The sequence below is a fragment of the Brachyistius frenatus genome, unplaced genomic scaffold (assembly GCF_029030835.1).
Source record: "Brachyistius frenatus isolate BFR_SWC_R1_liver_20210118 unplaced genomic scaffold, ASM2903083v1 Contig_4, whole genome shotgun sequence".
NCBI classification, from domain to species: domain Eukaryota; kingdom Metazoa; phylum Chordata; class Actinopteri; family Embiotocidae; genus Brachyistius; species Brachyistius frenatus.
In genome coordinates, this window is record NW_027210603.1 from 2595001 (window position 1) to 2609705 (window position 14705).

Below are 14705 nucleotides of genomic sequence, written 5' to 3' on the forward strand. Positions count from 1 at the left end.
TGTGTGTGTGTTTTCCTCTATGGGCTGGGTCTGTCTGGAGCGAGACCTTCCTCTCCTGCCAAACGAGCTGTGCTGAAAACCGCAGGGAAACTGCATATGTGTATATAATGCATGACGTGTATTTGTGTGTGTGTGTGTGTGTGTGTGTGTGTGTGTGTGTGTGTGTGTGTGTGTGTGTGTGTGTGTGTGTGTGTGTGTGTGTGTAAGGAAACTGCTGTAGAGCTATTTGCCATCAATTAGCCGCCTGGACTGAGATGAGGCCTACAGTACAGAGGGAGCTGCTTTTATATTCTCAGGAAGGGAGTTCCTCTTTCTTTCTGTCCTGGCTCACCTCATCATTATCTTTAATTGTCAATTTTTTGATGCCCCCTTTTCCCTTCACTCAACATTAAAAAGCTCCAAACATCTCCCTAAGAGGCGGCGGTAGAGTTGTTCTGCGTGTGAATTCGAGATGTGTGTGCATCGTGATGAATTGTGTCATGATATAAAGCAGCCCTGGGTATTCAGTCAGCTCCTTTTTATGACCCTGCATATACCCCTGTGAATCAATAGAAACATTAGATGAGTGTATGGACATACTTGAAGGGGAGAGGTTTTCTCGTTTCACCAAACAGTTTTGAACTGAAGAGAACCATCTGGAAAACGGCGGGGTCCCCAGAGTTTAGAACAGGTCCCTTTTGTGAAAAATAGTATGTGAAAAAAAAAAAATCTAAAATCAGCCAGGGTTTTCAAACATTACGGCATATTTTGAAGTTCTTTTGGAGTTTGTGAGTTTTTATTGCGTTGGCTCTCGAACGCGGTCTTTCCTCTCTTTAATGGTCAGTCTGGGCCCAGAGAAGCTTGCTTCAGCCGTTTTAAAACCTCAGCTCTCAAACGGTGCCTTTATATTGCGGAAACATTACATTAAATAGCTGAACAGGATTGCTGCTGGCTGGCGGTTCTGAAGGTGTCCCACATAGCTTGAGTTCGACGGCGTCCTAAACAGACGTGCAGCTTAAGCTGGTTTACGCTGGTGGACGACTGGTCAGTTGACGTTTCTACGAGCGAAAAACAAACGACAGGAGGGCTGGTGAAGGGAGGGCGGAAGGACCTGATTAATACCAGAAAAAGAGAAGGCGTACGTGAGGACTGGTCGGAGGAAAGGGGTAAAGTCTTGGCGGAGTGTAGTTTATTTGTAACACACCGTGAAATTGACGGGCTTTAGAGGGCTTTGGTTGAAGCTGCTGCTTCCCTTCACGTATATGTTTACCCCCTGGAAACCCCTGATCTCCACTTACAATAGTGTGTATACCGCTCCCCGTCCATACCGCTCCCACTTCTCTCAAACTGTCGTATCTACCACGAACGAATAAGGCCACTTAATGAGGACTTTTTGAGTAACACAACAGAAATCTCTGTAGTTATTTGTTACTTTCAGACCGAAAACACTTCCTGTAGTTGCTGCTATCTGCTCGGAGGTTTTCTCCTTTCCAACTTCCATTTGTGTCCGGGCAAAAATCAGCAAATTTCCCATTAAATTTAATGTCTGGTGGAAAATATGAGCATCCGTGTACTCAGCTGCTGTAATGTTTGGTTGGAATAAAACCTTCCAGACAATGGCGTCGATGATGACAGCGAACTACGAGACTGTCAATCATCTCAGCAATTTACAATAGCTATGCAAAATTATATACAGGGCTCCATATTACAGATGTACTTTAATAATACCTTAAATATTTTACGTGCAACTTCACTGCTTGCAGCTTTACCTTAAACCATCACTGCAGCGGTCTTTGTCAGACAGTCAGGGTAACGCGAGGGTCCCCTCATAAGGCCGACAGCTGCACTCACAAGGCTTGGCTTCCACCGGTAGGCCTGGACAATCTATTTTAGGCTGCCTGTCTAGCCCATATCTGCTCTCAGAATTTACTGTGGCGAATAAGGGTATGGGTAACACATTTCTCGAGCTGAGAGGGGTGGGGGTGGGGGGTTCAGGACATAAGAAAGACAGAATACTTGGCCAATTGCCAGACAAATTTTTGCGAGTTCTACATTATATTGAGGGGCGGAGCGAGAGACAGATCGGGTGATGTAGACGGAGAGAAATAAAGTAGGAGTGATCTGGGAAAGCAATCTGGTTTTTGTGGTGACTGACAGTGATGCATTTGATATGTGAGATTCCACTGTGGCTGTAACCAAGCCTTCACTCATATATGCCCCAAAGTCGTATAGCAATCCCACTAAATGTCACCTCTTCAGTAAGCTCACTTTGTGTACGGTGTGTGGGTGCAAATACCGGGCCAGCTTCTCCAAGGCAGGTGAGCTGCTGTGTATCATCATCCTTTTAACAAATTTACATGCTTTGAAGATGGTGTTACATCTGTTCAGTCTTGTTTCGTCTTCTCTCTGATCACGATTCCCTCTGAGTATCCACAGAAAGAGAAGGAATCAAAGATAAGGGAGATTTAGAGCCAGAGAAATGAGTAGAGTAGCAAAGAAAGGGAGAGTAAATTAAAGTCGGGGGGGATTTTATAGGAGTTTTGAAGGTGTTTTTGGTGCCAAAGTGGGGAGAAGCAGTGCGCATGGCTATGAGGGGATCACCGGGACGACCCAGGAGGATGGCAGCATCGCCGCAGCTTTAGCTCGGCTTTCGGCTTCGATGACAGCACTCCAGAAAAGGAGACAGAGAAAGAGGGAGCTATGAAAAAAAAAAAAAGAAGATCCACCGTTTCTTTCTGAACCCAGTCTCTCCCACCGATTCAAAATCAGAAAGCATGCAGACCTGTAGAAAAGCAGCTGGGTGTGACGAGCTCTTCGCTGCATCTTCACCCAGAATCTCTCCACCCGCCTCTCCATCTATCGCTCTCTCTCCTGGGGGAAGAGAGAGCGATAGAGTGTCGGAGGAGAGCAGCATCGTAAGCCTCCCTCCGCAGGCAGCTAAGCTAGTGAGGCAGACGGGGGGATAGTTGTTTGGCGTTGAGGAGATCTGTTGCCTCAGACCGCCGCTCAAACATCTGAATCACTCGCTCAGTCGTGCCTAGTTTGGCTCCCGTCATGGACAGATGAAACAATGAGCTTCTCTCTCACCCTCGATTGTGCTCCTGTTTTTTTTTTTTTGTACTCTCTTCTTTTTGGTCTTTAAGAGCTAAGAAATATGAAACCACCTGCCTCCTCCTTGCCCTTCCTAACCCTCCTCCCTCTCCTGCTCCTTCTCCCCCAAGGACAGCCCACTGTCTGCCCCGGGGGCTGTTTATCTAGGGGGTGGAGGGGGTGGGGAGGCTAGATGGGTGTGTGTGGGGGGGGGGGTTGTTTCGTTTCGGCCGTCAACAATGGACCTCAGTCAGTGCTGACGGATTACTCCAACATATGGTACCCACCTGTCTCTTTCTCTCTCTCTCTCTCTCTCTCTCTGTCCCCCCACCCCCACCCCCACCCCCACCCCCTTCCTTCAGCTATGTCTCTCTGTTTAGATTTCTTTGCTTATTCCTGCGTTCCCTCTCCCTGTGTCACCCAAACACACCAGGCGGATTAGAGGCCAGATTCATCACACACACAGACCTGTTTGCTTTAGCAACCTGAGCCAGGCACAGGAACAGACACACACACACACACACACACACACACACACACACACACACACACACACACACACACACACACACACACACACACACACACACACACACACACACACACACACACACACACACACACATATCTAACTAAAGGGGGTCTGGCTGTGCTACGTGTTGGTTGTTAAACTTTATCTGAACATATGAGATTTTTAATTCATGGAGAAAATTTCACTTTCACACTGAGGATGGATGTGTGCATGTCCACACACACTGACATATAGAGCTGCGAGATCATCACACACACACACACACACACACACACACACACACAATCACACGAGCAGTAAAATGAAATTTCTATCCTTTTCATTTGATGGATTTTCTAACTGACCCACCAACCTTCTCTCCTTTCAGTGAAACCTAGTTGTCAGCCTTTTTTCTGAATCCTGTTAAAGAGAGAAAGTAGTCGTTACTGTGTGTGTGTGTGTGTGTGTGTGTGTGTGTGTGTGTGTGTGTGTGTGTGTGTGTGTGTGTCTGTGTGCGCGCGTGTCTGACCCTGCTGAATTAAAAAATGCACTGTTATTAAAGGCTGTGTCAGAGGCGATGATTTACAGAGGGGAGCGATGACAAGTCAGAAGAACTCACACACCAAACTGACACACACACACTCGCACACTCACACTGTGCTCTCAGGCCTCCAAGCTGAGCGGTGACCTCCTCACCCCTCCTTCCCCTTCCTCCTCCTCCCTCTCTCTCTCTCACTCTAATAAAACCTGTCTGACACCACTGATGTGTGTATATGTGTGTGTGTGTGTGTGTGTGTGTGTGTGTGCGTGCGTGCGTGCGTGCGTGCGTGCGTGCGTGCGTGCGTGCGCTGCGCGGCAGCACAAAGACTCTGTTGTTGGGCCTCCCTCTTAGGCCTCCCTCATATTTTCTTTAAAGGTGCAGTGCGCCCCCAAGAATGCCACAGAGGGAGTGGGGGAGTTGGAGGGGGGGAGTCTTGGAGGAGCTGGTGTGAGTGTGGGTTGAGGAGGGTAGGGGGTGGGGTGCATGCTTTGCAAGGCTACAGCTCACCCAGGTCACAGAGAAAAAGGCAGGGAGCGAGTATGAAGAGTAGAAACGAAAAAGAGGGGTCAAAGAAGAGAAGTGCTTCTTGACAAAGTAGACATGAGAGGGTTTGGCTCGGCTGCTGTGTGTGTGTGTGTGTGTGTGTGTGTGTGTGTGTGTGTGTGTGTGTGTGTGTGTGTCCGCGCGCGCACCAAACCTGTGGTCCTCCTTCTCGTGTCATTCAAAGTTGAAAGTTCACGGTTTCATTTCTTCATCCATAAAATCATGGAAATTAATGTTCCCAAATACTAACCACAGAACACCAAAACTTGAAAACTCAGAAAATATACCATAGAAGTGGTGGAAACAGGCCTCTGTATTTGGAGTAATGAACGATATCAAGTTTACAAGTAATAGTACACAACAACATGTTCTGATATAAGAAAATAAAGGAGGTTCAGGTCTTCCTGAGATTACTTTTCTCGTGCCATTTTATCGCTGCTAAATCAAGATCTTCACCAAAGGAAAAATAATACTGTGTTTAAATAGTCAGCAACATTTTAACCTCCGTAGTTACTTTGTCTAAACTTACAGTGAGCTGCAGTATTGACTAATATAACGTATGTATGGTTACCGGCAAAGTTTGAGTACAGCAGTGTAACTGTTGACTGTTTGACTCTTAGGGATAAAAAACAATTTAATATCTTTCAGTGATTTTCAATGGAACTCTATCCTGATATTGTGATGATATTGAGTTAAAGTTTTAGTTTAAATAAATGTTACCAACATTGTTGTAACTTAAAGCAGGCAAAACTAAAGGTTTGCACAGAGTTTTGTGTGACATAGATATAAAATTACTTATTTTTTTTAATGTAAATCAATATTGGAAAATATTCAGCCCTAAAATGCCTTGAATTACAATCTTAATTAACTTTTTTCCTTGTTTTAAAACAGTCTTACTTTCAGAGTTGGCATTTTTATAGGCCAGTTTTTAAAGCCACACAACAGATTTTGTTTAAATATGCAGGGATTCCTGTGCTTCTTTATTATTATTATTTCTCGTCTTTTAAATACACATCCAGGGATTGAGGCATCGGAGAGGAGACAGGCATCACCTCTGCTTGGTTGTAGCGTTTATGAAAGCCATAAATGGCTCTTTAATATAGTGGTAATCAGGGTGGTAATTTGGGTGGAATTGTCCCTTATTGTTGCCAGACATGCCTCCCCAACTGCTGCCAACATACACTCATGCGCACACACACAGACAAACACACACGCTCACTCTCTGGGCAGACAGGGTGTTCAAGGAGTAATTCACACCACATGCCAACAAACTGGGCGGTTGTGTTTTTTTGGTGTGTCTGTGTGTATGTGTCTGCGCCTGCTTTAATGCTGAGGTCAAACCAGTAAATGGGAGGGGGTTCCCAAGATTTTTTGTCAAAGTGTTAAAATTCATATGTGTGTGTGTGTGTGTGTGTGTGTGTGTGTGTGTGTAGGCCCGTCCTCAGCCACGTCTCTGTGTGTGTTTTAATTGCGGTCTCAGCAAAAGTAGCAAGTGTGCTCCGTACAGATGGTTTTCATCACTCCGACTGCACACAGAACTCCTCTCTCTTTCTGTCCCGGTTTAATCTCTCCTCTCTGTTTTTGTAATTAAACATTACTTAATGTGTCCGGGCTTCTAATTCGACAATTCATTAAATAAGTGACGGTGTACAGTAGGCGTGTGCTTCTCTGCCTCTCAGCCGCACAGTTTTCAGTTAGTTGTGAAATGATGCAGTAGAGCAGATTTCTAGAGCTGCGTGGTTGAGTAAGAGCTTCCATGCTGAAGAACATCCCTCACTCTGTCCGTTAATTTGCGGTGTCCACACACACACACACACACACACACACACACACACACACACACACACACACACACACACACACACACACACACACACACACACACACACACACACACACACACACACACACACACACACACACACACACACACACACATTCACAGGGACTTTCATAAATCAATATTTACTAAGGAACCTTTCCCCTTTGAGTCAGAGGAAGCAAATGTGCATCCTGCTGTCTCCCCTCTCTAACCCTCTGTCATGAGTTTTTGCTGTGTGCGTGTCAGAGTGTGCGCGTGTGTGTGTGTGTGTGTGTGTGTGTGTGTGTGCTTACAGTAAGTGCATGGCAGCTCTTGTGTTTTGAGATGGGTGTTTTCTTGTTTAGTTTTCGGAGCAGTTCAAACATTCCAACAAAAAAATGTCCCATTCCTCAGGGGCTGATTTTTCTCGATGATAGAGAGCTTCACTCTTTAACGACGGCAACAGAAGAACATTTTCACAGAATGATTAATAAAGTTAAAGGTGAGAAGGAAGGTAGCAGGAAAAAAAAAGAAAAGCCGGGGATACGGTGAGAGAGCAGGAGTGGACGGCTCAGGATCCATTGTAGGAGGGATGAATCGGCAACACTTCAGGGCTGAGTGAAAGAATGGAAACTGAGCTAGTGAGCAATGGTGTCACTGGTTTGGATGGACAGCGTTGGAGGGCAGACAGCAGAGATGTGGGAAAGGGAGGAGGAACGAAGAGCCGGGTGGTGGTTTAGTCACAGGTCTTCGGGGCACATCAGGGCAAGCAGTTCCTTACATCACTCTGACACAAACACACGCACACACACGCACACACACACACACGCACGCACGCACACACACACACACACACACACACACACACACACACACACACACACACACACACACACACACACACACACACACACACACACACAGTTCATTGGACACACACGAAGATACGATGACATACTTCTGCCTCAGAGGATGTGGAAAACCCACTTTGCACCTTTCTCTGGAAGGAGAGGAAGAAAGGGAAGTGTAAAATAGAGGGCAGGGCAGAGAAACAAAGACAGGGTTTAAGTTTGGAGGCAAAAAAAAGTCTCGATTGAGTCAAATTCAGACACAAACAAAACACTGCAGCATGCTGCGTGCCAGGCGGACGTCTCAGTTTGAAGAAATCTGACTTGGCAAAGCGAGCGGGTGTTGAGGTTTGCGAATGTGTGTTTGTCTTTTGATTTGGGTGTATGCTGATGCACTTTTCTTAATTTTGAACAGTGAGGTACCGCTTTGAAAGTGTCTGATCCTGAAAATACGAGCGTGAGCAAACATCTGATCATCTCTTATTTCTCCCTTGTAGGCGCTCCAGGCAGCCAGACAGTTCCTCCTCCAGCAGGCCTCTGGACTCAACTCCCCTGGCAGCAACGAGGTCAAACAGAGCCCCGTGCAGGTCAGAGCGCACACACACACACACACACACACACACACACACACACACACACACACACACACACACACACACACACACACACACACACACACACACACACACACACACACACACACACACACACACAGATGCACAAGCCATGTGTTGCTTTGTCAGAATCTGTATATTATTAAGCTGCTGGCTGCAGCTTTGTTTTCACCAACCTGCCACGTCAACACTGTATGATATAGGCAAATACTTTTCTTTCCCTTTGTCACCTTCTATCTGTGTGTATTTCTGTGTGCGAGTGCATGTGTGTGTGATTGTTGAGGCCTTGCAGTGATTGTGTAGCGAGTTGAATTCCACAGTAAGCAGAGGGAGCGGGGTTAGCTGTAGTGCAGGATGCCTGTATTGAAAGACTCACAGAGAGAGAAAGACAGGATCAGCATCAGTGTATGTGCATATATATCACACAAGACATTAGTTATGGCAGTTGTTTGTAATTAGATAATAGGCAGACAGCATGCAGAAGTGTGATTTGTAGCTGTTATTCATATCAATTAAGTGGAACCATGAGCGTATTAGAACAGCGAGCAGCTTGGCGGTTGCGATGCATTTCTCATTAGCATGTCACATGATAAACACACAGCTGGAAAATCACAGTTATGGGAAATGGATAAAAAGATGGAAGAGACACAAAGGCAGATGTGAGTCAGAAGAAAGAGTAAGGTCATATTTAAAGTGCAGTGATCGAGTAAGGTGCTCATGGAAAAAAATAGGGAACTTTTCAGCCTTAAAAAGTAATAATCATGTGAATAATTACATTTAATTTTGAAAGTGATAGATAGATATATATACTTTAGTAATCCCTCGAAGGGACATTTTTAGTTAATTAAAGTGATGTTCTGTAACCTTTACATGCAAATTAAATGTAAAAATTATAAAAGCACTGTAATTTGTTCTCATAAATACTTGGTGATGTTTGGTTAATTTTTTACCAGGAAGAAAGAATTATGCACAAAAACTAAAATTTTCAATTTTTTTGCAGGTACATGAGGTTGTTGGGAATGAACAGGACAAATCAAAGGAGGCCTATTGAACAGCAGAGTCCTCCGTGACAAGAGAAGGGAATAGAAAAACTAAGATCGCATAAACTCAGACATCACCAATAAAAAAAAGTCCAAAAGCAAAGATTTTGAACTGTCGGCCACACGATTTAATTGCCAAGTGACCTCTGGGAAGTGTAAAAATGTCACCGAATTAATAACTCAAGATGTCAAAAAAGGAAATAAGATTTAAAAAGTGGGATCTTACAGATTACACTTTAATGGAAACCTGAATTGGATTCCAAATCACTTCATTTACTTTGGATAGAAACTGCCAGTTGTGGAAATTAGATGGTGGCGTTGAGGAGAATAATGTAGAATTCATCTGAATTATGAAAATGCTTCTAACAAGTGAAAGTAAAAAATCAACACAGAAGGGACAAAATATTTCCCAGTAGTTCAGTTGTTCATTATAACGCTGACTTAGTGTCTCTTCTGTCTTTGTTTGCCCTCTTTAACCCTTTCAGACTGACACACATGGCTTAAAATCCACATCGGCGTTCACGTCCAACACGACTTAAATTTGGTGAACAGCAGGAAAGGGATCAGAATTTATTTAAATGTTACATAACAACTTTTTCTCATCTTAAAAAGAGCCAAAGAGATTTGGGAAGTAAGAGAAAGTGAGCGTGCAGGGAGGAGAAGTGAAACCGAGAGTTAACATGTAATGTAAATTTGTTGTGAGGCAGTGATGTGTGATGAAGCGCAGTCAAGTCTCTGTGAATGTTGACAAGCATTTTCAAATGAATGAGGTCAAAGGCAGTTCAAACGCACACTCAGCTGACCTGCTTCATATCTCTTATATGAACAGGAGGATAACCTTCCACTGCCTTCCCCCTCGCTCTGTGTCTCTCTCTGGAATACACACACACACACACACACACACACACACACACACACACACACACACACACACACACACACACACACACACACACACACACACACACACACACACACACACACACACACACACGCAACTCGACCCCTCCTCTGCTCTCTCTCCATCTCTGTCTTGTTTGTCTTGTTTGTTGCTGCCTGGCCCGGCTAGCCTCTCTACACTCTCCAGGGCATCCATGCTACATCTCTGTTGTCTGAGCTGTCAGCTCACATGGCCCCACACATCCTGCCAACACACACTTGGATTTACATTTGTGTGTGTGTCTGTTTGTGGCTGGATCCTCAGTCACAACCAAAGCACAAAATATAAGCCAGTCGTTGTCTGTGTGTAGGAGCAGCACTTCACAATAAACCTGGCAGGTAGACGTCTCTTAATTACTGTCATCTCCAGCTTTATGATCACCTTTAAATCACAGCAGCTGCACTCAGAGATGCTGTAACAGAGACAGTCGTCCAGCGGCCACGGCGAAGCTGCGTGATCGACGGAGCCAGACATTTAATCTGGTCATTTCTGGAGGTGTCAGTGAGCGACTGCACTCGTGGCACGGGGGGGGGGGCTCACATCAGGCACAAAATGGCCGTCCTCAGGTTGGTTCCTGCTGGGCTGCTCTCACACATGCAAATGAGCCTCAGCCAATAATGAGATCTTTAGGAGCTTGATAATTAGATTTTTCCCTTCTCTCTGAGGGAGAACGGTGGAGGCAGACAGGGTGAGCGGGAAGACTTCTTTTCGTGTCTTGACTTCTCTAGAGAAGCCTTGGTCTGCACTGACGACCCTCCCCCTCCCTCCTCATACTTCATTCCCCCACCTTCCCCATCATATTTCTCTTCTTTTCTTTATTTATAATAGAGGGGAGGATCTGAGCGCAGAGCAAAAGAAACTCTGAGATTGTATCTGCTTTTTGATTGGTTGTTCAGAGATGGTCTATGTGTTTGACTGGCTGCGTGTGAGATGGTATCAATCCACTTTTGCGTGCGTGTGCATGTGCCCGCGTTTGTCACACTGTCACATGTCACGTTCAGGAGAAACTCGACAATAGCGCAAGTCTCTAGACAAGCAATCGCAGGAAAGAATTGATTGTGTGTGAGAAAATTGCAGCGACAGTTGCTGAAAAGCAGAAAATATTTTCACAAGTGATTATTTGGTCATCAGTAGTTTAGTAATAATCGGCACTAGAAACAAAAGCATAAATTCTGACAGGGAGAATATATTGTGAAATGTTTTTAGGGAATGGTGTCTCTTCATATGAGAGACTTGGAGAGATACATCACACAAGTTTATGGGCTTGTCGTTCTGTTACATAAACTTTATTTTTAATGTTCTCATTTATGAATGGAGACTGACTGAGCAGGCAAACACAGTCTGTCTCCCGTTCTTTCTGAGACATTACACTTGAAAGATACCTTCCCCTCCGCAAAATTTGGATAATTTCACACTTAAGATGTGTGTTTGGACATAATTGGCCATAGTTCCCTTAATTGGTTGTGTCACGAGTGCCACTGAGAGAATTGGTGGGCACACAGTTGGCAGACAGAGTGGCAATCGTGGGATTACCCAGCATGATACGTAGCATGCCTCCGCGACCTGACACACACTCTCCACAATGGACACACTTGGCACACGTCTCATGCACTGGGTGGGCACATATGCACCACTTGGCAGACACACGCCTGGCACACTTAACACACTGGCACTTGGCGTGCGCACATACAGATTAACGCACGTGCTTGGCTGTGGCCCATACGTATGTAATTGAATAGCGCGGTGTCCTGTTTTCATGTATTATTGAGGAGCTCGTTTAATTAGGAAAAAAATGAAAAGACTCATTAGAGATATGTTAATTAGCTTGGCTCTGTGCTCTCTGGAGAGCGCTGACACCAGCACAGTGGGATGGAGGAGGAGAAGGAGCCACGCGGGAAAGGAAAGACGGGAGGAGGAAACTGAGTCATGTCACTCTTTCACGCAGAGATTTTATTTCAACTGCTTTTAATTAGTTCGCTAATCCGAAGTATTTTTCTGTATGTCGCTAAATGTTTTCTGCCTTTTTTGAACCGCTTTGCTGTGAAAAACTACTACACATGATGGAGGCAGGGTTCAAAGTCTTTTCACTAATCAACAAAAGTATGTGGAAAGATGAGTGTTTAGCTCCCCAAGAGTCTGCAGGACTGAAGCAGTTCTTTCTCTTTTATTTCCTTTCAAAGTGTTTTTCCCAAAGCACTCCTTTTGTCCACTCAGTGAAAGTGCTTAGTTGGCAGTTTCTCTTATTTGATGTGGAGGGAATTGTGGCTGTGTGTGTGTGTGTGTGTGTGTGTGTGTGTGTGTGTGTGTGTGTGTGTGTGTGTGTGTGTGTGTGTGTGTGTGTGTGTGTGTGTGTGTGTGTGTGTGTGTGTGTGTGTGTGTGTCTCGACGGGTAGTACGGGATCCTGACAGTTTGTGAAGGGTGTATGGGAGGAGGTTGAGCGGACCAGCGGATTGGGTTGGGCTCTGGGCGGAGGGGTGGACGGACAGACGAGAAGGATGGAGAGGAAAAGGTCTGGGTCTGGCCACTGGAGTGTGAAACTCTTATTTTGTGATTTGAAACATGAGTGAAATCAGTAATGAAATATGGTCGATAAAGGCCTCTCACACTTCCCAATGAAGTGCCCCGAGTGTGTGCATGTCTGTGTGTGTGTTTCTGGAAACGTGTTGTCATTTTTATTCTGAAGCACTGGGGCGTTAGATGGAGGGAGGCAGCAGAGGAGGAAGAGGAGAGTGTGGGGGGAGGGGGGGATTATCCACTTGAACTTGCTGGTCTTTCACTGTCCTCTCTGAAGTTTTTTTTTGTTTTTTTTTCATTTGTCTGGCACCTGTCAGGGAGAGCTGCATTTCATACGTTCCCACATACACACTGTTTGTATATGAGCATGTGAGGTGACGTGTGCGTGGACAGAGAGCACAGCAGCTCCAAGACCTCCGTTCACTGTTCACTGTCCGTCTCTTATTCTCCCTGAAACCTATCAGAGCACACAAAGATTTACAGATACAGCAGAACTGATACAAATATGCAAAAAATAGTTTTGCACTTCTACAGGTTTCTGATTCAAATTAAAATGCAAAAGATGACATGTAGGATTAAGACTAATTAAACTTGAAAAATTTGGTCAAATATTTGTATATTTATTCCTAGTTAGTTACGTTAATAGAGAATTATTATTAGTTTATGAAACAAGCAAATAGCTGTCCAATAATAGGAAAATAATGGATGTTTCTTGCTTTTCTTGTCATCACTGTCATCACTATTCATGAAAAACAAAACTGTTATTGTCTTTATTGGCATTTCTTCTTCTGATTTGTTTTCCTCAAGATGGAGACCCATAAAGAATTTCTAAATTAATCAATGCTTATAAAATATTAAAATCATCAGATTGGGTGATACACGTAAATTGTATATATCTTGTAAACTTTATATGCAGAATTATGGCCTGCACCAAAATAACTGAAAGATTGAATCAAACCCAAACCTCCCTTTGCACATTGAGATTTTATTTTTGCAGCAGTTACACACATATTTTGTTCTTAGACACATTACTCAGCAAAAAAAAAAAAAGGGTTGAATTTTGGAGCTGTAAGATGCCCGTATCATCCCCGGCCCCACCTGGCTTCGCTCATCAGTTTCCCCCAGAGTAATGTGGCCCCTGGCCCTGCTGCAGATTAGCTGGAGGAGGGGTACTCACCCGACACAATGGGGCCCTTTTTACTTCCAGTGGAGGCCGGGCCCCGAGTCCCAAACAACACTCTCAGCACAGTGGGCACTCCTTCTATTTCTCTTCTACACTCCAATGCTTTTCTCTTCTGCTTCTTTCTCTCCCACCCTCCCCCCTTGCTCCCTCCTCACCTCCCCCCCCCCCACACACACACACCCCACGCTCCCCTCTCATTTCTTGGCATGATGAGCCACAGACAGGCTGTTTACCTGCAAGGACTGAAAGATGGAAGCAGCGATAGTGATAATAGCTGGTGAATAAACAAATCCTGAACCAACAAGCAGGAGGAGGGAGGGTTGGGTTGGGTTGTGTGTGTGTGTGTGTGTGGGGGGGGGTTGCCTCACCGTTAAATCTTAAAAACATGATGCGACGTGTCAAACTGTTGCAACTCTCCAATCAAAGGAGGCAGAAGAGCTGTGATGTTTTGGAAAAAAAGATGCCAAGAACACCATCAAAGGAGGAAACAAAAAGGTTTGAAGACCAGAGACCAGTTCTGATGCACCTCTAGGTGTGTGTGTGTGTGTGTGTGTGTGTGTGTGTGTGTGTGTGTGTGTGTGTGTGTGTGTGTGTGTGTGTGTGTGTGTGTGTGCGCGCGCGTGTGTGTGTGTGTGTGAGAGAGTGTGAGAGTGTGACAGGGAGGGCGACAGAGAGGCAGCCGTCCCTTCCAGGGATGAGGTGGTAATGCTCAGTGACAAGGATAAACAGCGCTGGGGTTTGCTCCTACCAAGAGAGGGGGTGAGGAGGAGGAGGAGGAGGAGGTGTGTGTCAGCTTCTCTCTCCTCCTTCTGCTCTCTTCTTGTCATTTTTTCAATTATCCCTCTCTCCTGTGTGTCCCCATAGACCCAGAGGCAGGGCCTGCATCATTTAGACTGAGAGCCTGTTTAGATTCTGATTATAGCCTCCTTTCTTCTCACCAGTCACTGCCATCACGCACACACACACACACACACACACACACACACACACACACACACACACACACACACACACACACACACACACACACACACACACACACACACACACACACACACACACACACACACACACACACACACTTGTGTACACGCACTGGC

General features: G+C 45.2%; 1 protein-coding gene across 1 annotated transcript in view; it reads left to right on the forward strand.

Annotated features, from left to right (window-relative positions):
* The window catches only part of foxp4 (forkhead box P4), a 96217-nt gene that overhangs the window by 44340 nt on the left and 37172 nt on the right, over nucleotides 1-14705 (forward strand). The window contains 1 exon segment of the mRNA XM_069710242.1: nucleotides 7811-7900. Within this exon segment, the coding sequence (XP_069566343.1) occupies nucleotides 7811-7900 (90 nt within the window).